Source organism: Vipera ursinii, assembly GCF_947247035.1.
Source record: "Vipera ursinii genome assembly, chromosome: 2".
Lineage (NCBI taxonomy): Eukaryota > Metazoa > Chordata > Lepidosauria > Squamata > Viperidae > Vipera > Vipera ursinii.
Genome location: NC_139513.1, coordinates 54056226 through 54081412, shown reverse-complemented (window position 1 = coordinate 54081412; position 25187 = coordinate 54056226). Strand labels below are relative to the sequence as shown.

The following is a 25187-nucleotide window of genomic DNA, read 5'->3' as shown; positions in this document are numbered from 1 at the left end:
GATTACATATTGCATTGGTTAAATATGTATGTATGAACAATGAATAAAAATAAATAAAAAATAAGCCCCCCAAATTTGGAAATATTTCTCAGCCAGAATGGCTTAGACCTGTGGTGGCAAACGTATGGCACGTGTGCCACAGGTGGCACGCAGAGCCTTTTCTGTGGGCACGCACACCGTCGCCCCAGTTCTAGGCCTTCAGCTGGGTTTTATAAAACCTTTTCACTTTAGGCCTCCACCGCCATGTGCAAAAAAAAAAAGGTTCAATCAATTTTAACTTCTCGCGGGGAAAAAAAGTTCTCACAAAGTTGGAATTGACTTAACCTTTTAGTCCTACCCAGTCTGCCGTTACCACCGCAGCCACACTCACCCAATGGGCCACGCCCAGCCGACACCCAACGATACATAAATGGGTTTTGGGTTGCAGTTTGGGCACTCGGTCTCTAAAAGGTTCGCCATCACTGGCCTAGACAGTAATATTGCATTCGAAATGGGATGTATATGGTTTGTGGTTATCAACACAACATTCTGGACCTCAGAATGACATGCTATGCAGGGAATAAATCCTTGAGCCTCTAACCTTATGGACTTCGCTGAGGATATCAGATTAGGAGTTCTAGGGTCGAACACAGAGTCATATGGAATTAACCACTGGGTTGGGGGAAAAAAGAATTCAATTCTTGTAACAATCCAAGAAGCTCTTTCAGCAGCAATGGAGCCAACAGTCAATTTCAGTGCAGATGCAATTGCTAAATATCTAGGTCTGTACTTCTACTTTTCCAAAGAAAGCATATGTCTACTAGTGTGTAGCAAAAATGGATTTTGTATTTTAAATTTTTATTAGTCTACACAAGGTATCTGGCAAGGTTGAACATTCTGGAAATTAAAGGTAAACAACTGCATTATCGTTGAACATATTTGAAATCAAACACTGGAGCCTATAAAGAGAAAGGTTGGAACTTCTAGAGCGCAGTGATGCATAATAAGCAGACCACGTTGCATAATAAACAGGATTACCTCTCAAGTAACCTTCTCCGAGATCCCTTTAAAACAGACACATGAAAAGTTGCTAACGGAACTACAAACACAGGAGAAGAGAATGACCATTCCGTTGCATAGAATAGATTGAGTTGTGAAGATTCAGAAGAGCTCTAAACAGGAAATAATTTAAACTTAAAGCACAAAGGTGGGAATAAAAACAGAGGTTCTTGGCTTCATGATTCAGATCATGAGTAGGCAAGTCTAAAGCTTGTTGTATTTATTCTTTATTTACTTCACTCCATTCTCCCAGCACTAGTGCAAAAGAAACATTTTGAGGGACATAGAGATGTTCTGTCTTTAGTGTCTGATAGTTAATCTTCTATCAAAAATTCAAGACAAGTAAACAATTTATTCCTGCTATTTTTCCAGAAGAAATCTTGCTTTTGCACAAACATTGGGTTTTAGATATTTACTCTTTCTGATTCTGCTTGCTAAAATGCTGGGGAGGACCCAGTTATTTGATGAAGTGCCATCTCCAGCCAAACCTGATATAAAAATGGATTTGAAAAGTTTAAGAGTTACAACTGGATGTAAGTTATCTTTAATACAAAAGTTCAAACAACAGAGGAAAAATGATAAACATTACCCAAAAAGCATATTGTTAAAAATGCAGCAGTCATAATGAAGCAGCTGATTTTGGAATAGGGCCATTTTTAAACAGCAAACTAATTTGTGCCTTTATTTTTAAGAAACTATTTTAAAATCTTTGGGGATTATTTTTAGTAAACATTGTCCTGTTACAACTTTATTGGGCAAAAATATAAGAAAAAAACATTATCTTCAGGGATGTGCAAAAAATATTACTTTGGGAAAAGAACTTCTGGTTAATTATGTTAAGCCTCCTTTGGCCCACGCGGCTGAACTGCTTCTGGCAAGATTTTGGGGTGCTCCTGGCATGTCCCTCTGACTAGTTTTGCACATCTCTAACATAGTTCTAAAGGAAAACAAATGTGAATTTCTACTAATCTTCAACATAGAATGTTTTCAGCTTTTCTTAACAAGCACATGAAGCAATAAGCAGGGCATAACAGAGGAGAAATGGAAAGCAGCAGATGCTCTAGAATGAACATGAGCACAGCATTACTGCTTGTTGCACAGTCTGAACTGACCCATTCACCACTATCAATGTCAAGTCCAATTCCCAAAATGAGGCAAACAGGACACAATTCTTCTGGGGCTTCGTCCAGCAAATGCAGGCTCACAGAAGTTCTGTATTTTTAACCACAAGACCATTGCGTTCTATTATATTCTATTCACAGGTCTTTCAGCAGTTTCTTATTCTTTTCTGGAATATATAGGGAAGAGCCTTGAAGACTGCTACAACAGAAGAGAAAGCATAGCTCTGATGTCTCCAACCACTTGTGAACTTGTTGCCTCAGAAAGTTTGTACAATCAATTTCCGCTTGACGTCACGGCTGAACTTGTTCATCTTGAACAACTCACTATCGAAGAAGGCAGAAAGATTGTGGATGTTGATTTGACGGGCCTGGCAAGGAGAAAGGGAGAGGGACATGGATAGTTAAGTGACAATCAAATTTGCAGAAAAATGGGAGATGTTGTGGCAGCTTCTCTCCATTGAGATATTCATTGAAACATATAATTTGGCCAGAATAAACTTTTACATATGGTTATTGATTTGCAATGTCTACTATTCACAATATCTGTCAGAATGCCCAGCTTGCCTTTTTTTGCCAGACCTAAACAGGTTAGGTTAAAAACAACTGGGTAGAGGTAGACCTGCAAGTAAGCTAGTCCCATTCCATGAAAAGCATTCTCCGGCAGGGTTCCCCAACTCGCGGTCAGGGGACTGGCACGGGGCTGCGGTATGCCAGGAACTGGGCCCCACAAACAAGCAAAGCCCCATCCAGGCAGGTTGGGTGCAGGCAGCACACAAAACCACACCCCCTCCAGTGCATGGAAAAACGTCTCTCCATGTAACCGGTCCCTGGTGCCCAAAAGGTTGGGGACCTCTGTTCTAGGGAACAGTCATCTCTAGCTGCACCATAATGAAAGCCAATACAGCTTGCAGAGCAGAAGCTAGCCAAGGTACGTCCACAATTAAGTATGTATGCCGCCACATTCTAGACCACCTGAGGTTTTTGTATGTTCTTCAAGGGTAGTCCCATGTAAAGCTCATTACAGTAGTCCATTTGGAGGCTCACAAGGCAGGATTGTTATAATGGATGCATCGTATGGGATACCCAATGCTCTCTTTCCAGATAACACTACTTTGAGGCGAGGGACGGGAGGGCCGAGCCGGAGAAGGAGGGTTGAAGGCGCCTGGGCTTCGCTGGACCGCTTTGTGTGGGTTCGTGAAGTTTGTGTGTGTCTGTGAGGGGGGGTGCCTCAGCTACCTATAGATATGGGGGGGCTGGTCGGTTTAGGGGCTTCTGAGGAATGCAGAAACTTAGGGGAGCTTGTGGGGGGGCCCTTTGGGGAGGGGGATCCTGAAGAAGGTGGAGAGAGCACTTGGGGGGCTTTGGGGGGGGAAAGAAATAGGGCAATGGTTGCCATGGGAACCTTGCTTTTCATTGGGTGTGTGTGTGTGTGTTACCAGACTGGGTTGCGTAACCTTTATTATATATTTTTTTATATTGTTTTAACGTTTTGTAATTTATTAAATTGGGCTATTGTATTTAATATCTTTTTAATTTTTATATATTGTGTTTTATTGTATTGCCCTGTACACCGCCCTGAGTCCTTCGGGAGAAGGGCGGTATAAAAATTAAATTAAATTAAATTTGGCAACAATCTGCCAGCATGCATTGCAAGCTTTCTGTAATTTTCATGGAAAACAAAATGGGTCTATTCAACATCCAAAAATCCCACTGAATGCAAAACTGCAACTCAGCTCACCAACCACAAAAACATCTGTAAGGGGAAAAAAAATCCCATTTTCTCCCTTTCCAGTGAGATCATTCCCTCTTTATGATGTCCTTGTGATCACGGGCCCCAGAAAGCCTTTGCACTAGTTTCTCACATTTTGAGGTTCAGAACAATACAAAAAAGCAACCCCAGAAGCGAGCAACTTTGCCTGTTGGTCTAATATCTCATTCTTTCCTTTACGACAAAAGACTTAGTGCTCAAAGCCCACTTATTCAAATCTTCGAAAGGGAAACCCAGAAGATGCAGAATAACTAGATTTAGTCTTGGTACAATGTCCACAGAAGGGAAAAATGCTCCATACCTTATCAATTAAGTCTTTCTCCGGCACTTCAGTGGTGTCCTGCTGTGCTCCGTAGCGATTCCTCTGATACATCACCTGTTCTGATACAAGTTGTTTCAAAATGAACAGCAAGAGCTCATTGTTATCCCGCCTGAAGGTAAGGTACCGGGCAAAAGTCTGTGTACAAAAAGAACAAGAGGGGAGGCCAGCAATGAGCCAACAACAATCTGAAATGATCTACTTTATTACACCTGTAGGATGCTTAACAATCAAACCTAGGAAGCTTACATCAAAATGAATACACGTACACAAACTAAGTTAATACAAACACAGAAACGTCCCTGAGCAGTCACTCCACTGATTCCCTAATCACTACCAATCCTATCTGAATGTTCATTGGAAAAACACTGCTTTTTTACAGAGCCTTTTGAAATACTAGTAAGACAGGAGACGTCTGGATGGATGAACTGTTTTAGGGGGAGTGGGCTACAGTAAAAAAAAAAATTCTGTTCCCCTTAAAAGTTGACAGGGTTAAAAATCTGCAACATTCCCTCTCCAGACTGCATGTATCAGGTGAGCAAATTCTACATCCTTAGAGAGAGCAAGGACCCAAGTCTATAAGGGATCACCTGCACCTTGAAGTAGACCGAGAACATTTCCAGTAGACAATGCAGCTTGCACAAAATTGGCATTCTCCTGCTGGAGTAGCTTCTACCAACTAGTCAACAGGGAGTAAGCATATTGTACATAATCTCCTAGCATGATTCCACACAGAGTGAATTGCAATAATCAAGGGAGAGATGATAAAAGGCACAAATCACTGTTGAAAAAAGGGAACATTCTAAAACTGTTTCAATGAAAAACGGATGCCTTTTATTGATGTAAAAGGATTTTAATCACTGTCTAATTTAAACTCAATACTGGCCTACTGAAGGGACTTTTGAGGATTCAGTCCCATCTTCTTGAGGGAGCAAACAGAGCTTTCCAAGAGAGATTGGTTGCTGAATAGATAAAGAGAGAAAAGGCTCCAAGACATTTTCACAGGACCTTTTAATTTATTTGTTTGCTTATTTATTTGTATCAAACCCCAGGGGAGAACCGAAGAATAGTACACAATTAACTGGAAAAAAAAAGGTTTCGAAGCTGGAATTTTGGTAATTCAATGAGCAAGCATCTAAAACATGAATTAGAAATTAATCTCACTGAATTTTACCCCATTTTGCTTAATGTATTTGATTTTAAGACACAGACCCAACTCCAAATGTCTCTAGGTGGCTCACGACATAACAAAAATAAAATTAAATAGAACACAATTCAAAACCAATAAAAATAATTAAGGTTAAAAAACAAAATGTTTTATTTGAATTGGCTCATCAATGACTTGGGACAGATCCATACAGGCCAGGAGTTCCTGCATTGCCCCAAGCTCAATATTGCATGGAAGCCGATTAAAATCCTCAACTGTTGTCTCTGGGATTCTGTCGCCAGCCCAGCAATGGAATTTAACTACCAAAATTCAGGCAGGGATGATGCTGGGTAGCAGAAAGGGTGGTAAACCAACAATTGCTTACTGGAGCCCACCTTCAGAAGACTGTTCCACATCTGATTATCCGCCCTGCCTCTCAGGGCCTGCAAGGATCCATGGACAGCAATAATAACACACACCCCTCTCTTTCCTGGGGTCTCAGTTGATGGAAACCTGAAACCCAGGTGGACACTGGGACATCAGGTTTTGATGAGACATGCTAGGTTGGTGCCCTCATCCAAGACAAAGGGAAGCTTTATTACATATTTACTTGGCATTCAGAAGTAGGACCCTGAAGGTAGAAGTTGGGGCTGGATACCAAAATCATTTTCAAACAGTAGGCCTAGTGCAGTCTGCCTCAGGTTCCCATCATGTTTCCTTCTACCCATCACTGTCCCAATGCTCTTGCCTGCTCTCTGCTCACCATCACGCTGCCCTTCTACTCCTTCCTCTCAGGCTAAAATACTCACACCCAATCATATGAACACCCAAACCAATATCCCAACAACCCACTTTACCCCTCAACCATCCATCACGGCCTTCAAGGGGACAGGATCTCAATAAAGGAAGAACAACAGGCTATTCATTATCTATTCATCAAAATGGGAGGGATAATTACTAAATCAAAGCAAGGATCACAGAAATGCCTTTGCCAAATACCAAGATGGGCAACGGAGTTTTCCCCCCTTACACTTGATTTTTATGGTGGAGGGCAAAAATATAAGAGTAAGAAAGTCTTCAAATGTCTGGACTTTTTAAAGTGTTTAGGAAGCAGTTAAAAACATTGTTAAAGTACTCACATTTTGTAAGCACTGAACTGATTCAAAGTTGTCTATAAACTGCTTAGACACAAATACGCAACATAATTTTCCATTCACTGTACATTTTAATCCTACCACTCTAACATCATGTTCAGGATAATGAATATGGTTATTTATTCATATTTTAGCTTTCCAAACTAAGGTTGATCTGAGATCACTCAGTAAACTCCCTAGAGTGGATTAGAAATTGATCTCTCTGATCTCATCAAAGGCAAAGTTGGCCCAATTCTAATTTTTAGTGTCTCCAGCTTCCAACCCTCATCTCAAAAGCTATTTCATTCATTAGCAGTGTGGATGATGGTGCCCTCAGCCTACTCCTTTGCCATCTTGCATCATTCTCCAGGATTCATTACTGAGGCCCACACAGGACATTTATTCATCTCTTGAACAGTCCAAAGGAAATGTTTTAAAGTAAGAAATAATATTCTTCTTTCAACCTGACATTTCATCATCTTCTAAGATCAAAGTGCTAATATAGCTGACGGTCTCACCTGTCCTAAGAGACTCTTCAGGATACCTAACAATTCTGGATAAATTGGGAGAAAAATTATAATTTCTCCATCTATCCTCCCCTGCAATTTCCAGTCATCCAGTTTAAGTTTCAACATACTACACACAGAATAATGAAGGACAGGATAGATAGGCTCTGTAATTTACTTCCACAATAGTGTGCAGTGCATAAAAGTGTATATGCAAAATATCCAAGACCTTGTTTAAAGCCAGTTTCCTGAATCTCCATTGGAGTTCCATCAAAATTTAAGTTCTCCCGGTATTTTTCCATCATCCCAAATGAAACAATCACCGTCACCACCACAGAAGGATCCACCTCTCTGCATACCTTCCGCATGCTTCTCATAACACTAAACTTCTGGGTGTCAATAAAACTCTCCAGCATCACCCTGATGGCCATGTTGACATCGTCCTCCACCACGTAATCCCGCAGGTGCATGCGAGCGTGAGCCTCCGCCATTCGGATCATGGATTCTATGTGGCGCACTGTAATGGGGATACTTCCAGTTGCCTGAAGGAAGAAAAGGGAAAGGGCCCTGTTGACTGATACCAGCAATGCAAAAAGGGCACCCCAAGAACGGCTTGTGACTTGCCAGCATTCTTTTTACGCTCCTCTTTTTATGCCCCACTTAAGTGTGCTGTGAAAAGCAGCTGGGGAGTTTTGAAGAGGGTCAATGGATGCCTTTAAGGACGGACAGGCTTAAGGCACCTACTTTACCTCTTAAAAGAGCTGACCTTATCCACAGTGGGCCCTGTCTCAGCTTATTTTAGAGTGTGGCCCTTGTTCGGCCACACAAAATGATTCAGAAACTGACCAAAATTGCACACCATTAAGTTACAGCCTGCATTTCTACTCTGGGGAGTTGTTAATGCTGCATGAAGTTAATTAAAAACAATTAATGGTGCACAGGAGATAGTAAATAGGAAAAAAACATCTCCCCCCCCCAAAAAAAAGTGTGTTTAAAAGGCATCAATGATTAAGGGAGGACTCTGCCATCTGCTGGCAAACTAGTGCACTGTATAGATTATAAGGAATATGCCTCCTAGGGGGTTGTTCCCCCTACTTCTTTTTTCAGGAATCAGGACCCTTTTTATTTGATCCTTGAACTGAGGTCCAACCAAAAGGCTACCAGCTGTCTATTAGATAAGTTGTCGAAACCAACCAATCAGCCCCAAGGATGGGAGAACAAAGTCCAAACATCAGGCTAGCTGTTTCTGTAATCCAAAGCCAATTTTAGCACAAGGTATATACTGATGCAATAGTTACCCAGAGATATTTTGGTGAACAATTTCATCTAGCATTAAGTAGTAAAGAGTTCAGAAGAAGGCAAAGACTTGCATATTTTTTGAGTGGGTTCTGATAAAGCTAGTACTCATTTATAGATTTGGGAACTTTTTCACGAACCAACCATGTAATTACTTCTAAGAAAACAACCAGATTTCAGATTTATTGGAACCAACATTCCTTCCAGCTCTATTTAACTGGTGAGATGGGCAGTGATTCTGCAGGTAATAGTCTCACCCTGAAACGTAGGATTTCCCACCTCCTTGGCTGCTTACCATGGATTCTTTCCTGAGTTCACTGTACATCCTGGCCACTTTGTCCTGGTCCATCTGGTTGAGTTTGGGATGGACTTTTTCCTTTGCATAAATAATGTATTTCTTCAGGAGCTCCTGGGGAATGGGCTCTACGCCGTAAGTATTAGGGAGGGTAATCTCTTGAGACTCTCCATTTACTGCATCCTTGCTGTTTGGGTGATGCTTGATGTGGCTACTGACAACAAATCGAGCCAGCATTTCATCCTTACAGAAAGAATTGCAAAAAAGAAAAAAGAAAAATCCAAAACACCAATGTTATATTGTTTATTATAAGACAATCTCAAAAGTAATTCTCCAGATTGCCTAACTGGAGAATAAATATAAATGGAATTAAAAAAAACCTCTTATTGAAAAATGAATGGACCTATGATAAGAACGGAAAGTCCTTAACGTATGACAGCAATTGAGATTGGAATTTCTGTCTCTTAAGCGATGCAGTCGTCAAGTGCGACCGCGTTGCTTAGCCACAACAATCCCTGCAGTCCAGGCTGTTGCACAAGGGTTAGGGGAGGCAGCTTCCTGCTGCTTTCCCACAACCAAAGTCAATGAGGAAGCCAGCAGGAAGTTGCAAGTCCCAGGCCAGCAGAGAGGTGAGTGGCTGCTGCTGGGGAAGGCAGGTGCAGGTGAAGAGGGGTGAGAGTGCTGCAATGAGGGTCAGGGAGGGTGCGTGGGGGAGCAAGAGAAGCATAGCGTGGGTGTAGCGAGTCAGGAAGGGTGTGCAAATAGCTGGCATGGCGTGAGTGCAGTGGTGGAAGTGTGTGTAGCTTGGGGAGACCAGCAACCTGCGACCTTCTCTGCCATCTTCTCTCATTGACTTTCTTGGGAAGCTGGCAGGAAGGTTGCAAAAGCTGATCGTGTGATTGAGGGGTGCTACAACCAGTCCTATGTGCGAACTGGTTGCCAAGCACACAAGACTGCAAGCACATGCCATGCGAATGCTGGAACAGCCAGAATATGAGGACTGGCTGTAACCACCATCCATTTAGCAAAGTTGTAATTTCAGACAGACACTGATTCAGTGGTGGCAGATCGAGGATTATTTGCATGCTTATCAAAGTGTTCCTGTGAGCTTTACTTTCCCAAGCCCACAAGAAGTCAATGGTATTAGCTAATTCTATCTTACGTACCTCCCTTCTTCATTCAGTTAAGTATTAAAATGATAGTCCCTTCATTAACTTTCCTTAAGTCTAATGATCTGCAGAATCTACCTGAACAGGATCCACCGTGTCCCTGACCACACACAGGATATCAAAACGAGAAATGATGGGCTCGGTCAGATCAACATTTTCTGAGAAAGTCAAAGAAGGGTCATAGCGCCCACCTAGAATAGGAAAAGAAGCATTTTAAAAAACAGTGCATGGTCTTCCTTCTTCCTTTAAAGTATCCAAAAGACAGGAAATTTTTAAACAGGAAGTTTAGCACAATACGTGGAACTTTTCTGCCCTAGTAAGTTTTTCTTCCATGGGCCCCACATACCTATGGGGTTGGCAGCAGCAATAACAGTGCAGCGGGCTTGTAGAGATGTGACAATGCCAGCCTTTGAGATGGAGATGCTCTGCTGTTCCATGGCTTCGTGGATGCTGGTCCTATCCTGATCGTTCATCTGAAAAACAGCAAAAGACGTTAAAACTCCCAATTAGTCCCAATAATAAATAAAGCAGAATTCAGTTGTACACATTCAAAGCTCCTAACAGTTCAGTGCCTCTAGATATAGCAACATTATCAAGGACAGAAAGTTTCTTCCAGCCAGAGTTGTCAATACTGAGTTTCAAATCAATTTCCCCCCCCCCCATCGCATATTGACCAGATCTTTCTTTAAAGTGCAGATGCTCAGAATGAGGTTTGGATATTTATGTGCAAAGGATATGTCCCAGCGCTGTGCTATGCTCTCCCCAAGGTATCTTCCCTTATAGACATCACTATGTTAATGAATCTGAGAACTAGCATCCCCTAAACGTATCAAATCCACCACCAGCTTTAATATTCTGAGCAGTTTTTCTCAGTTCCAGATCTCAACACTGACTCTTTCTTTGTTGTTAGTTGCGAAGTCGTGTCCGACCCATTGCGACCCTATGGACAATGTTCCTCCAGGCCTTCCTGTCCTCTACCATCTTCTGGAGTCCATCTAAGCTCACGCCTACTGCTTCAGTGACTCCATCCAGCCACCTCATTCTCTGTCGTCCCCTTCTTCTATTGCCCTCAATCTTTCCCAGCATTAGGCTCTTCTCCAGTGAGTCCTTCCTTCTCATTAGGTGGCCAAAGTATTTGAGTTTTAGCTTCAGGATCTGGCCTTCTAAAGAGCAGTCAGGGTTGATCTCCTCTAGGACTGACCGTTTTGATCGCCTTGCAGTCCAAGGAACTCGCAGGAGTCTTCTCCAGCACCATAGTTCAAAGGCCTCAATTCTTTGGCGCTCAACCTTTCTTATGGTCCAGCTTTCACTGCCATACAACTGGGAAGACCATAGACTCTTTCTAGATAGGCCCTAAAATCCAACCCCTCTTCTATCTGTTTCATTTTCTGGGTTCAAGGTCTTACCTAGAGCACCATATACCGTTGGGACTGGAATCTGGCTTGACCAAATTACATCATACCTCCAAGCCAATACTTGCCTTGTCAAATTCATCTATCAAGCACACCCCTCTGTCTGCCAGCACCAGGGCTCCAGCCTCCAAGGTCCATTCCTTGCTTACAGGATGTCTCTGCACATAGGCAGTCAGGCCAACCGCAGAAGCCCCCTGGCCGGTGGTGAATATTGCTCTGCTGGCTACTTTCTCCACATATTTGAGGAACTGAGACTTGGCTGTGCCGGGATCGCCACAAAGCAACATATTGATGTCTCCACGGACTTTATGTTTTCCTCCTGTAGTGTTTTAGATGGAAAGAACAATGAGCCAAATTGTAGCTGGCACAATGAGACAAAATGGTAGATTAGAACTTGGGAGGCCCAAGATCAAATGGTTCACTGACGCTCACCCAGTAACCACTGGTACAGTGTAACCTAATTCATAATGTTGTTCTGAACATAAACTGTTAGGTAATGAAGGAAAGGAACCAGCTATATGGCATTTTCTGTTTTCACTGGAGGAAGGGCAGGATTAAAGCAAAATATATAAAATAAAGCTCATTCGCATACTTTAAAATATCTGATTGCTTTCTAGAAGTAGTAGTCAGATAAAGTGATATAGTAATATAAAGAAATAAGGTGATCGAGCAACGGTCTGCTTTATTAATATTCCCCACCCCAGTAAGTATTCATATTTTGATAAATAAGACATCAGTACAAAGAACAGCAGAACAAAAATGAAAGAGACCCTCCACCTCATTTAAGAATAAGGTGAATTTCTAATATGGGACTAAAAAGTTTCATTTAGCATTTGAATAAGTAGTGGATTTTTATGATGTATGATTAGTCATTTGTTACTTTATTAATATTATGACTATGGAGAGTTAAAGTCCGATAGAACTTAATGTGTTATTTTTGTTGTTAGCATATTTTAGTTTATGTTTGTATTATTATACCCTGTATTCAGCTCTGGGAAGTCGAGGAGGGGGGAGGGGAGGGGAGGGGAGGGTTGGGGAGAGGGGAGGGGGAGGAGGGAGTTTTTTGTATTTAAAAATGTATTGTAAAACTTTTCAATAAAAAAAAAGAATGTGAATTTCTGATAAAACTGGTCAGATGGAAAAGAAGGAAATGTGGTGTATGCATACTTCATAACATATACTTATTTACAAACTAGAGAGGAGCTTCACGTTTGAACTTTTTGGTGGTAAGAAATTGCTGTTATTTTCTGAAATAAATTACCAAAATGGAGAATAGCTTATTAATAGGGAAATGTGCAACTGTAAAAATAAAAGATGAACATCTTTTCAAGCCATTTCTCTCCACTATAATACAGGTATCCTCTCTAGCAAGTTCAAGCTCATCATGTAAAAGCCGTGTTGATCACAAAGGGTCTTTGGTCAACTCACCTGGGTTTTTGGGTTCTCCTCCAAACAGGGCTAGAGCCAGCCCCCTTTTGATATCTTCATGCCCATAGATTGAAGGACCAATACTGGCAAAGATCTGGGAAAAGCAAATACACAGCCAACATATTTATCAACAGAGACGCTAAAAGTGAAACAGTACTACTACAATGGAAATCTCCTATTAAACCTTGAATGATTGTATAGCAAAGTCCTATTAAGCGTAGAATGACTGTTTAGCAAAGTAATCTCTGGAGCTTAATAATAATAATAGTAATAATAGTAATAATAATAATAATAATAATAATAATAATAATAATAATAGTAATAATAATAGTAATAATAATAATAATAATAATAATAATAATAATAATAATAATAATAATAATAATAATAATAATAAGTAGTAGTAGTTGGAAGGGACCTTGGAGGTCATCTAGTCCAACCCCCTGCTCAGGCAGGAAACCCTATACCATTTCAGACAAATGGCTGGTCAGTCTCTTCTTAAAGACTTCCAGTGTTGGAGCATTCACCACTTCTGGAGGCAGGTTGTTCCATACTGTTCATACTGTTGAACTGGAAACCTGAAAACCGGACATTGGATCTTGATTTTCAAACTCACTTTCTCTCCAATCTGTTCATCTTTGGAAAGTGCTACAATAACTTTCACGTCCTCATCTGTGAGCTCCCCAACGGCCACCTTATTATCTTTCTTGGTGATGTGATTGGCCAGGATCACAGTTGCAAACACTGGAAACCCGTTAGCAGTATTCAAAGAGCCATCGTAATTATTATGGTATATTCCAGTTAGCTCCTAAAAGACAAGAGCAAGATATTCTTTAATCATTGGCACTAAATTAATTTGTATAATTCAGGGAGAAGGCAGACAAAAAGAGGGAGAAAGGAAGTGTTTAAGGAGCATGAACATAAGCGGACATCATCATATTATTAATGAATAGAATGAAGTATGAATAGAACAAATAACTGATTTTTGGCAAAACTATCATAAAATGCAGCCATGTTACCAAGTGCCCAAAATTGACGATGAGGGGTGTGTGTTCTCCCCAACTGTCAGAATTTTGAATGTAGATCATATGTAGCCCCCTGGTAGGCCTTGTCATAACTTTGAATGGTCACTAAGCAACTGGTCATAAGTCAAGGTCAACATGTATATTCAACACCATTTATTATTACATGTTGGAAGAATTTCTGCTACGGTCTAAGGATTTTTTTTATAATGCGGATGAAAAAACATTTTTAGGATACATACAGTATATTAATACACTTAGAACAAAAATTTGTATTAAAAACACACAGCGACTACAACTCCACTGAAGATGCTAGTTCTTTGGAACTCCTTTCATATTTCTAAGTAAACAAATCTAGGGCCGAACTGACAACTGAGAATCTCAAGATAGGGTGAAATGATTATGCAGACAAAAAAAGGGGAAGTGCAAGGAACTCAGACTGAAATGTGCTACACACGAACGAAAAGATATAGCCATTCTGGTGGACTTCAGAAAAACCAAGTTATACAGATTGTGAGTTCAACTTTTAGCTATGAATGCCAGCTGGGTGACTTTGGGCCAGTCACTCTGTCTTAGCCCAATCTCCCTTACAGGATTGTTATTGTGGGGAAAGTAGGAAGAGGAAGGTCTTTTGGATACTGTATGTTCAATGCCTTAAATTATTTGTAAAAAAATAATAAAGGAACACAAATCAATAAATACTTCATCCAGAGGCAGCTTTATTTTCATTAAGGCTCTTTCCTGAATTCTATAACCAGGATAGTTTTTTAAGTTTTGGTCAATATGCCGTAATCTCTGAACTTCCCTGCTTTTCTGGACCTTATACTTACAATCTCATCCCCTGGCTTGCAACTGTCAACCAGGTCAGCCAATAAAATGGCGTCCTTTGAGCGAGGAAGCCTGCCAGCTGCCACCTTCCCTGGGCTCTCCTGGATCTTGATGCGCTGATAGTTCTGGTAGACTGTCTGTCGGGATATCAAGCACCTGAAGTTAGGAATTTCATGGAGCACAAAAAAGACTGTGCAAACAAAATTCTTAGCACATCCCTTAAACAACAAGACCCCAGATTCAAGGAGGTTTACACAAGACCTCTTTCCCCTCACATCCATATGAAAAACTTCAGAAGATCAGGCAGACTTGCTGTAAACGGACAAACCTCAGCACCTTGGAGACTCATCAGAATATAACACAAATCTACATACAGCAGGCTAACCTATCTTTCAACATACCTCCATAAAAGTTTCACATTTGTTTTTGTTTTGAATTATGATTGTTCAACAACCATTTTGGCTTTGTAAGCCTCATGTGGAGTTCAGCTGGGCATTAAATGAATGCATACCTTCCTCACGCATTTGTTCCAATCAAAGCTCCTTATAGAGTTTGCTCAGGATCATGGCAATCCTGAGGACTTTGCCATGGCTTCTGCTTTGTTTTCTCCAATTTCCATATCCAAGCCCCTCTGAACTCAATCAGGCAAGTTGATCCTATAATTTCGTTAAATCTAGCCCTACCGACAGAGACTGCATTGCTTCCTATTGTGGCATGGCTGTTGCTTCCTTTTTCCTTTCAGCCAGTTAGAACTGTTTAGAATGTCTCTGTTCTTACAGGATAGAATCTAGTATTTATGAGCACCTGGAAAGCTGCTACTTCTTCATTGTAAAGCTGGGGATACAACCCGGGCTCCTCAAACAACCAAAACTCTTCCAAGGATCAGGCAGCTGCCCTTCCAACAGATCTAAGAATTATGCAGTTTTAACTGTCTGAACAAGACCATGTTGAAAAATGCAATGGGCTTCCTAATATCAAATCAAGCAAGGCTTACCTCTTCCATGTTAATTTCAAAGGGACCAACAGATTGACACTCCGGGCAAGATCCTGGTTTTACTTCTTGGTTTTGAGACTGCGAGAAAGGCCCCAAGACAAAACCACATTTGGTACAATTATACTTGACCATGCTGAGCTGGGGAAGGACCCCTGTACAACTTGTCACAACTCCACTTGTCCGGATAAGCTGGTTCAGATGTAGTTGCCTATGAGAAGAAGCAGGAACAAGGCTCAGAACTTTGAGAAGCGAATAGCTCATGAAGGGAGCGAACAAAGGGAATTTAAATCAAAGGTAGAGGATACTTTTTCAAGCAGGAGATCCCAGTTTTCATATTCAGACATTCCCAGTTAAAAAAATGACCCTAAGTATCCACCTGAGACCCTGAGGACCAGCTGCCAGAGTGAATACCACAAATTAAATGGGTTAGCTTGGTATAATAATGAAATATTGGATTAACCTCAGTTGTGGAAAGCCCAACCTCCCTTACACATCACCGTTGTGGGGCTAAATCGGTGGAAGGAATGCTATGCAGATTACCCTGAATTCCAGGAGGAATGACGGTAATTTGTAACAAACCAAGAATTATGAATATGATTTGACTGCAATAAATAGCAGCTTTATACCTAATCAATTCTTCATGGCTTTCTCCTATGGTCCTACATTCAGAAAGAGAAACCTGCATTTTTTTAGTAGAAACTTAAGAGATTACAATATTTCCAGAGCCACAAAATAATTTTAAGCATGTTAGCTTTGTGATGTAACTTAACTTCAGGTCTTGGCAGGCTAATTCTGTAGGGGAACATTTCTTAGGCAGCACTGAACTTCTCTCTTCATTTTTGTCCTTGAAGCAGTCATGCTACAAGAGACCTACTCCATAGTTTATCAGCTGGATCACTTACATCCTAATCAACTATGGGTCATAAATCATTAAACAGCCTTGATAGGTTTTGTTAGCGCTGCCAACCTCAATACTAAACTGCCTTCTTACCTAAGTGATCGTAACTCTTCCACCAGAGGCAGATGTGAGATGCGAACATGGATATCCTGAGCAATCCGGTCATATTTGGGATACATAGCCATTACTACTTCCTTGGCTGCTTCATCAAAGATCTTCAACATCTCAGCTGGGGCCTCCGGAAGGAAGTAGGCCAGGACATGTTCCCGGGCAGCCAAATCTTCATAATTCACCACCACGCTCTCTCTATTGTCTGCCAAGAGAAGATATTTTTTTTTAACCTAGGCCTACCACTGCAGAAATGCAAAAAACTGAGTTTACTGGGTTTCTTCTAAAATATATTTGCAATCCTTATAAGGCAGTCCTTATGTCTTATTTGACCTCTAGTATTTTTTTTTAAAAAAATATTTGGTGTGAAAATAGTTTTCAGTTTCTACTGAAGGAATTTTATCCATAATGGCTAAGAAAAATGAACATTAAGAATAAAAATATTACTACAATACATGTGTTCCTTAAAAAGCTGCTAGCCAATATTTTAGTAACTATTGTAATTCAAAATAATTAAGTAGTTGTTCTGTAACTCTTGCAGCACAATTCACCTACCAAAAAAAAAAGTATGGGCATAGGGAGGGAAGAGAAAGTGCAGCCCACACAGGTGTAGTTCTAACCATGGGAAAGAGAATTAAGCTGAGATATTCCCTGCATCAAGTATTATGTTTATTCTGTAAAGGAGACTTAAATGGTTTGTTAGGATCCATCTGATATTACAATCAGGAACCTTAATGAAAAGTCACCTACCAGCTATGGGCACGTGGTATGAGATATAACGTAGGTTAAAAGAAATATATCTCAAGCAGTGACTAAGTTCATACAATGCACTAAGTCGTTATGCAGTTTATGGTTTAGCATGTTGTATGAGGGATTCATACAACAGAGGGACGCGGTGGCTCGGTGGGTTAGGACGCTGAGCCTGTCGATCAGAAGGTCGGCAGTTTGGCGGGTTGAATCCCGAGTGCCGCGTAGCAGAGTGAGCGCCTGTTACTCGTCCCAGCTTCTGCCAACCTAGCAGTTCGAAAGCACGTAAAAATGCAAGTAGAAAAATAGGGACCACTACAGTGGGAAGGTAACAGCGTTCCGTGCGCCTTTGGTGTCTAGTCATGCCAGCCACATGACCATGGAGACGTCCTCGGACAAGCGCTGGCTCTTCGGCTTTGAAATGGAGATGAGCACCGGCCCCTAGAGTCGGAAACGACTAGCACGCATGTACGGGGGAACCTTTACCTTTTTACCTATGAATCCAGTGAATGAGGTTTGTAAACAATGGCTTAGCTTACAATGTATTAGTTGTGATTTAGTGCAGTTATGAAACTGGCCAATATGAGTCATCACCAGAAACATTTGAAACTAGCATTCTGTTGGTTTTCTAAACTACTTTTCTCGCGTTCCCACAGTTGTACCTTTACACATGTCACTGATCCGCTCTTTGAAGACATTGTGACCATGATCATCCACGTGGGTCTTTAGGAAGTTCTTGAAGCGATGGTAGATTTCAAGACGGGGAGCTGCCATGGACACCCACTCCCTCACGGAATGCCCCTTCATGTCTTCCAGGTTCTCTATACTTTCGATCATGTCTTCCTCCTCTTCTTCCATGCCTTCAGCAGCCCGTTCAGCCAGGCGCCTCTTCCGCAAAGGACGATCCTCATCTTCATCATCACTCTCTAGAATTTAAAAGGTGGGCAAGGAGCAGAGGAAATAAAAAGGGATTATCAGACAGCTACATAAACACAGAAAACGAAACTAAATCAATTCTCTGTGACAGGGATCTTAGACAGATGTCATCTTTTTTAATAGCTTTCCCCAAACGATCCATTTCCCCCACAGATACATTGGACTTCAACTCCTACAATTTGCTGTTCAACATGATGCTCATGTTTTATGCGGCTACGTATAACTTCCCATTGGGGGGTTTATGGGGATTGTTATTCCAATACACCTGGAGAGTATCACTTTGGAATCTGCTGATTTTATGCTATTTCAAGTGTCAAAGTCTGTAATTTTGCTACATTCTAAAAATTCTTTGTTTTTAACTGATTTGCTTTCAAGTTTGTTTTAATTTTAACATATTGAAGACTCTCAGTTAAGAAGAGCAATCCCGTTCAAATGTATATTTATTTAGTAATCAAATTTATACAATGCCCATCTATTTAAAGTGACTCTGAGAGGTTTATGAATTAAAAAAACATTCCATTTACATATGGCAGTAAATATTAAAATGGTCAACTATGTAATCAGCAAATTGCATAAGGCTGAGCAGTGCGAGAGTTACCTTTATTAGTAAGAAATAAATCAGATTCAGACTCATAGGTATTCAAATTGCTCGTGACTTATTTGGCCAAATCCTTTTTTAGATGCCACACACTTTCATGTCTATATCCGCAAACCATAACAGTAATCAATAAGCTAACCATGATTTCGATCTGGTTTACTGCCATAAAATAAAATCGTCCTTGAGCTATGATAGCAACTGAGCTATGAATTTCCATCCCTAAGCAATGCAGTTGTAAAGCACAATGTTATGTGACCACATCACTACATCAGACAACCCCCAAAGTCTCAATTTCCATTGTTAAGTAAAGATCATGGGTTGTAAAGTGAATACCTCCTCCAACTTTCTACTGGCTTCCAACAGCCAATGAGGAAGCTGGCAGGAAATTGCAAGTCCCAGGTGGCGGCAAATGACTGCTGCCAGGTGGAGAAGAGTACATGAATGAGAAAGAAATACAGTGTGTGTGTGGGGGGGGAGAGGACTGCTGCCAGGTGAGACAGGGTGTGAGTTGTGGGGAGTGTAGTGAGGCTTGGGGAGGGTGTGCAAGTGGTGGTGGAGGCCGAGCATGATGTAGCTGTTGCTGGGTGGGAGAGGGTACATGAGTGGTCATGAAAAAGTGGTGCAAGCACAGGGGGGGGGGCTGGGGGGAGGATGCGCAGATGGGGCAGACGAACCTGAGCAACATTTAACTTTCCTTCCCAGCTTCCCCATTGACTTTGCTTATGGAAAGCTGACTGGGAATCGGAGTCATGAGACTGTGGGATACGGCAACTACCTTAAATGTGACTTAAGGAACTGTATGAACCAAGCCATTGCTGCCCATTCATTTAAAAATGTACCATAAAGCAGTCCACTCCGCATGCGGCCCAGGCCTCGACCCATCTCACGGTCCCTCTGTCTCATTGCACGTTCTGCTGCTTCCCTTTGGCTGGCAGTTAGCTCTTCCAGATCTTCATCATTCAAGGCTAAACCTTCAGCTTCATAGACATCAAGTTCAGGAATAGGACGATAGTCCCTGGACACACACACACACACACAGAAAAAATCTGTTCATCAACCACATTGCATCCTGAGTACCTTACTTATTTTGCGAAGCACCAGATCTGACATTTATATTTGGATATCACAACTTGTACAACATCTGCACACAGGAAATCCAGTGCATATATGGAATATATATGTATGGAAACTAATCTGGAATTAAGGAGAAACTTCCTACCAGTGAGGACAATTAACCAGTGGAACAGCTTGCCTTCAGAAGTTGTGGGTGCTTCATCACTGGAGGCTTTTAAGAAGATACTGGACAGTTGCTTGTCTGAAATGGTATAGGGTCTCCTGCTTGATCAGGGGGTTGGACTAGAAGACCTCCAAGGTCCCTTCTAGCTCTATTCTGATTGATTGATTTTTATTAAAAGGAAGAGAATCTCTTTCTCTCTTTTGGTGCTCTTAATGTGGGTGAGCTTCATTTTTAGATATTCCATTCTGCAGCCTGTTTGTTATTAATTCTCATTCTTTTCTTTCTGGAATCAAAAAGCTATAAGCCAACTTTTAGTACTGATGGATTATTTATTTAGATAGCTTCTTTGCTTCTATCACTTATTAAAAGAATTTATTAACTATTTTAGATGGCTATCCATTTTGCAAATGTAACTTTAGGTTACATTCTATATATTTTTTCATCTACAGCCTCTTTCATTTCATTCCATTAAGCATAGTTTTTACATATCCCATTACAATAACTCCATACACTTCTATGGAAATTATGAGTTTAGAGCAATTTAGAGCAGGGGTGTCAAACTGCCGGCCCACGGGCCGGATGCATCACGACGAAACCGCGCCCTCCCCATTGCCGGCAATGGGGAAAAAGTCGCGATATGTCGTGCGACATCATGTGACGTCGTGAGTTTGACATGCCTGATTTAGAGCAATGTGCAAATCCAGCCCTTATGAACTTGTACCTCATCTCTCAGTATGTAAGGTTTGCAGTAAATGGCATGTTAACACTTGGCTTCACGTTTTGTAACTAGATACTTGAACTGAAGGCCATGTAATGCATGACTATTAAACTAACAATTTCTATCAAAGTAGACATTATCTAGAATAGGGATGGCGCATTCAGATAGTTGTGGATGTTTTAGAGGCCTAGCCTTTGATTTCTTTCTTAATTGAAACAATTCCTCTAAATATCCTAGAACAGGGGTCCTCAACCACCGGGAGAAATGGGCGTGTGCACAAAGCTGAACTTGCATGAGCAGAGAGCAAGTACCTGCCACTCATGTGTGTAGAGCTCACACGAGTAAAGCTTTGTGCGTGAGTGCAAGCACCATTTGTGCAAGTGGAGGGCATGCATGCTGCTCATCCCCCTCCCACTGTTAAGGTGGGCCGCCAAGCTGGAAACGTTGTGGACTGCTGTTCTCGAACAGGTGCAAACAATTTCTAACATGTTAGAGGCTGGGATAAACTTGATCACAAGGGGTTATCTTCTTTATCAACTTGCTTTATCAACTTCTTTATCAACAAGAATAAAATGCAAAACAGAAAAACATACATCCAGAAAAAATGGAAAATTGTACGCAACAAAGAAAAAAATGACCCACATTTCAAATAAATCTAACATTAAATATAAAAAATCCACCCTGAAAAAAGAAATTAAAAAACTGATAAATTCTTCTCCCTTACATAACAGGTCTACAAATAGTCATAAGCTTTCCCATCCTTATTTATCAAGAATGCTATATTATATAAATATTCCAAATGAAGGGATTTCCATCTGATAATCAAATTGACCCAACATCTAATCAATATATATATCCCCGATGCAGCTGACAAAGTGAGAAAGAGCCTGTGGCCTAGAGGTTAAAACAACTGCCTAATGTGCAATCAGCCCAGGTTCGAATCTCAGAAGGGTGTGGCTGACTGATGAGAACAAATAAGTTTGAAATAGCTATATTAGTCTCCCTTTAATTCTTTGTTAGCAATCCAAAAAATTCATTTATATATATATATATATACACACACACACGTGTGTGTGTGTGTAAAAAATAGAAAAAAGTCAACAGATTAGCCCAAACATTATACCAATCTTCAAATCCTAGGAACCCTGCTCACTTTCTTTACTGATTAGCAAGATAATGAAAAAAATAATAATCACGGTCATAATTACTAATGGCAGGAGGCCAAGCAACACAATTCTAATCAACTAGCTGACTACCACACCTGATTAACTGTTAGAACACCAAATTGCTGGTTTCCTACTGCTAACAACAGCAAGGAATGAGAAAGATTCAAGGTGCATGACAATGTGTGTAGGAGTGTCCTGTTTATGAAATAAAGCAATCTGAATTTGCTGCCATACCAATATCACCTTACAGTTATTAAGTACAAACATCTTCACGTTAGCTCCTTTGAAGTCAACCTGATTCGGCCTGAATTGATGAAACAGGCAAGAAAAGAGAGCAGAGTGCCAAATGTTTCCTCCTGAGGTTTCAGGTCCAAACATGAACCTGGTGGAGGAAGACCCGTACCTTTCCATCCCTTCTCCAATCAACTCCTCTCCATCTTCGTCCTCTTCATCAGGGAGTCCCTCGGTCCCCAGGAGTCCTTCAGACTCGTCCTCGAAGGGGGGTAGATCTCTCCCTGGGCTGGACGTGAAGGCCTCTCCTCGCCGAAGGTTCTGCACCGGGCTGGTAGCCATGTTTGACTCAGAGGAATCCTAGAGTGCAAAATACATTGTGAATTTGGCTAACATAAAGGTAGGCCTCAATTTACAACAGTTCATCTGGTGACCTTTCAAAGCCGCAACGGGCACTGAGAAATGTGACTTAGGACCATTTTGTTTTTTCATACTTGTGACCTTTGCAGCATCCCCCACGATCATGTGGTCAAAATTCAGATGCTTGGCAATTGGTTCCCATTTATGACTTTTGCTGTGTTGGGGGGGGGGGGGAGTGTCACCTGATCACCTTTTGGTTCCTTCCTGACAAGCAAAGCTCAGTGGGGTAGCCAGATTCACCTAACAGCCGGGTTACCAACTTAATCAACCGCAGTGATTCAACTTAAGGACTGTGACAAGAAAAGTCGTAAAATGGGGCAAAACTCAACGAATGTCTCGCCTAACGACAGAACTTTGGGGCTCAGTTGTGGTCGTTTGTCGAGGGCTACCTGTACTTTCCTAGGACTTGGTTTGGTTCGGAATTTTCTAAACTTCTCCACGGGCAAAAGGAATGCAAAAAAAAAAAAAAAAAGAGAGAGAGAGAGAGAGAGAGAGAGAGAGAGAGAGAGAGAGAGAGAGAGAGAGAGAGTGTAATAAATCGCCCTGGCAGTTCACTGTGTGAGACTCTTTTTTTTGTTTGTTTGTTTGCTCTCTTTTCAATTCCAGAGAAGTCATTTGGGTTCAATGGCAGAACGGGGGTGACGGGAAAATGAGGGGAAAATATTTCTTTGTACTCTCATCTTCTAAACTCCTCCTCTGTTTTGACAGGGGCGGCACAGACCTCCCGCTCTACGGCTGGGCAGGAATTTGCACTAGTTAAGACCATAAGAAAGGCTGAGCGCCAAAGAATTGAGGCCTTTGAACTCTGGTGCTGGAGAAGACTCCCGCGAGTCCCTTGGACTGCAAGGCGATCAAACCGGTCAGTTCTAGAGGAGATCAACCCTGACTGCTCTTTAGAAGGCCAGATCCTGAAGCTAAAACTCAAATCCTTTGGCCACCTAATGAGAAGGAAGGACTCACTGGAGAAGAGCCCAATGCTGGGAAAGATTGAGGGCAAGAGAAGAAGGGGACGACAGAGAATGAGGTGGCTGGATGGAGTCACTGAAGCAGTAGGCGTGAGCTTAAATGGACTCCAGAAGATGGTAGAGAACAGGAAGGCCTGGAGCAGGGGTCTTCTTCAAACTTGGCCCTTTCATGACTTGTGGACTTCAACTCCCAGAATTCCTCAGCCAGCGTGCCTGGCTGAGGAATTCTGGGAGTTGAAGTCCACAGGTCATAAAAGGGCCAAGTTTGAAGACCCCTGGCCTGGAGGAACGTTGTCCATGGGGTTGCGATGGGTCGGACACGACTTCGCAACTAACAACAACAAAGAGAAAAAGAGCCTAAAATTTCACTCTTCCTGCAAATTCCGCCAGGCAAAAAAAAAAAAAGTCCGGAAAAGGTTCTCGGATACGGATTCTACAACGAACGTGAAAACTACGAAAAGGAACGGTTAAGAGGTAACCAGGTGACGCCAAACAATCAAAAAAGAAAAAGAAAAGCGGCCCACCCGAGGGACGCAAATACAAACAAACCAATACGGCTGAGAAGAGAAAGCCTCGAGGGTCCGTGGCGAGGAAAAAGCAACCTTACCGCCATTTCTCCCGCTTTGCGATCCAACGGAGCTTCTTTCCAAACAGCCGCCGCCGCCGCTCCCCCCCCCCTCAAACTACAAGCGCCGCCGGAGCCCGAATCCCGCGCGGATCGACAATCACGTGATGTCAAAAGCCCGCGAAAGCTTCGGAAACGGTGACGCAACGCCTTACGAATATGCAAATACGAAGCGGGAGAGACTGGGCGGAAAGCGCTCTTATGAATATTTAACGAGGGGACGGGAGGGGAGGGGGGGGAGGGAGGGGAGGCGGTCCTTCGCCGGAGAGGAAAGGAGGCGGGGCGCCGTAGGTGGAAAGGCGAAATAAAGGCGGCTCGACGGGTGCTCGGAACTTTGCTCCGACGTGCCCGGTTAAAGGAGGCGTTGGGAGTCCAGCACTCCGGAGAGCACCGCGTGAGCTTTCGTGCCCTTTTCGTCGGCCGAGAACGTTGTAGCAGCGTTGCTGCCTTCCCGTTCGTGGAATGCAGTTCCGTTCGTCATTTCATTTCGCTGAATTACCGGGCGCGCCTCCGTTGCGCACGCCCTCGGATTTCTTCAGCCAGTGGTCTTCAAACTTGGCCCTTGTATGACTTGTGGACTTCAACTCCCAGAATTCCTCAGCCGGGCACGCTGGCTGAGGAATTCTGGGAGTTGAAGTCCACAAGTCATACAAGGGCCAAGTTTGAAAACCCCTGTACAGCGGTTAAAATACGTAACGAGAGGTCGCGCTGACGGCGCGTGTTTGGTCTCAAGTTAATAAAGGCTTTGCGCCCTCGCTTAATAAGGAGACGCTTCGCAAATGCCAAGTGAGGCAAGCCCGAGGAGAGAGTAAAGGTAAAGGTTCCCCTGCGCATGTGTGCTAGTCATTTCCGACTCTAGGGTCCGGTGCTCATCTCCATTTCAAAGGCGAAAAGCCAGCGCTTGGTGCGAGGACGTCTCCGTTACGCGGCACTCGGGAATCGACCACCAAAAAAATGCCGACCTTCTGATCGACGAGCTCAGCGTCCTAACCCACTGAGCCACCGCGTCCCTCTTGAGCAGGGGTCGGCAACCTCGGCTCTTTTATGACTCGTGGACTTCAA

The 25187-nt window shown here is 42.2% G+C and overlaps 1 protein-coding gene across 1 annotated transcript; it reads right to left on the bottom strand.

Annotated features, from left to right (window-relative positions):
- Positions 1-822: 822 nt before the first annotated feature.
- Positions 823-24298, bottom strand: MCM2 (minichromosome maintenance complex component 2). Its single transcript, XM_083356118.1, has 16 exons — positions 24108-24298; positions 22288-22475; positions 19603-19778; positions 17892-18155; positions 16468-16687; positions 15477-15684; positions 14485-14619; positions 13249-13440; positions 12633-12726; positions 11273-11523; positions 10139-10265; positions 9871-9983; positions 8624-8866; positions 7392-7574; positions 4229-4384; positions 823-2527 (listed from the first exon to the last, which is right to left on the bottom strand). The coding sequence occupies exons 1-16, from the start codon at positions 24111-24113 to the stop codon at positions 2417-2419; spliced, it is 2667 nt and encodes an 888-aa protein (XP_083212244.1). The 5' UTR covers positions 24114-24298; the 3' UTR covers positions 823-2416.
- Positions 24299-25187: the final 889 nt, after the last annotated feature.

Bases quoted from the DNA above. Each gene is read 5' to 3' on its own strand.
- MCM2 (XM_083356118.1), bottom strand. The intron at 19,779-22,287 runs GTACGGGTCTTC...GTGTGTGTCCAG, and splicing joins ATTGGAGAAGGGATGGAAAG to GGACTATCGTCCTATTCCTG. The intron at 16,688-17,891 runs GTACAACTGTGG...TTCTCTTGGCAG, and splicing joins GATCAGTGACATGTGTAAAG to ACAATAGAGAGAGCGTGGTG.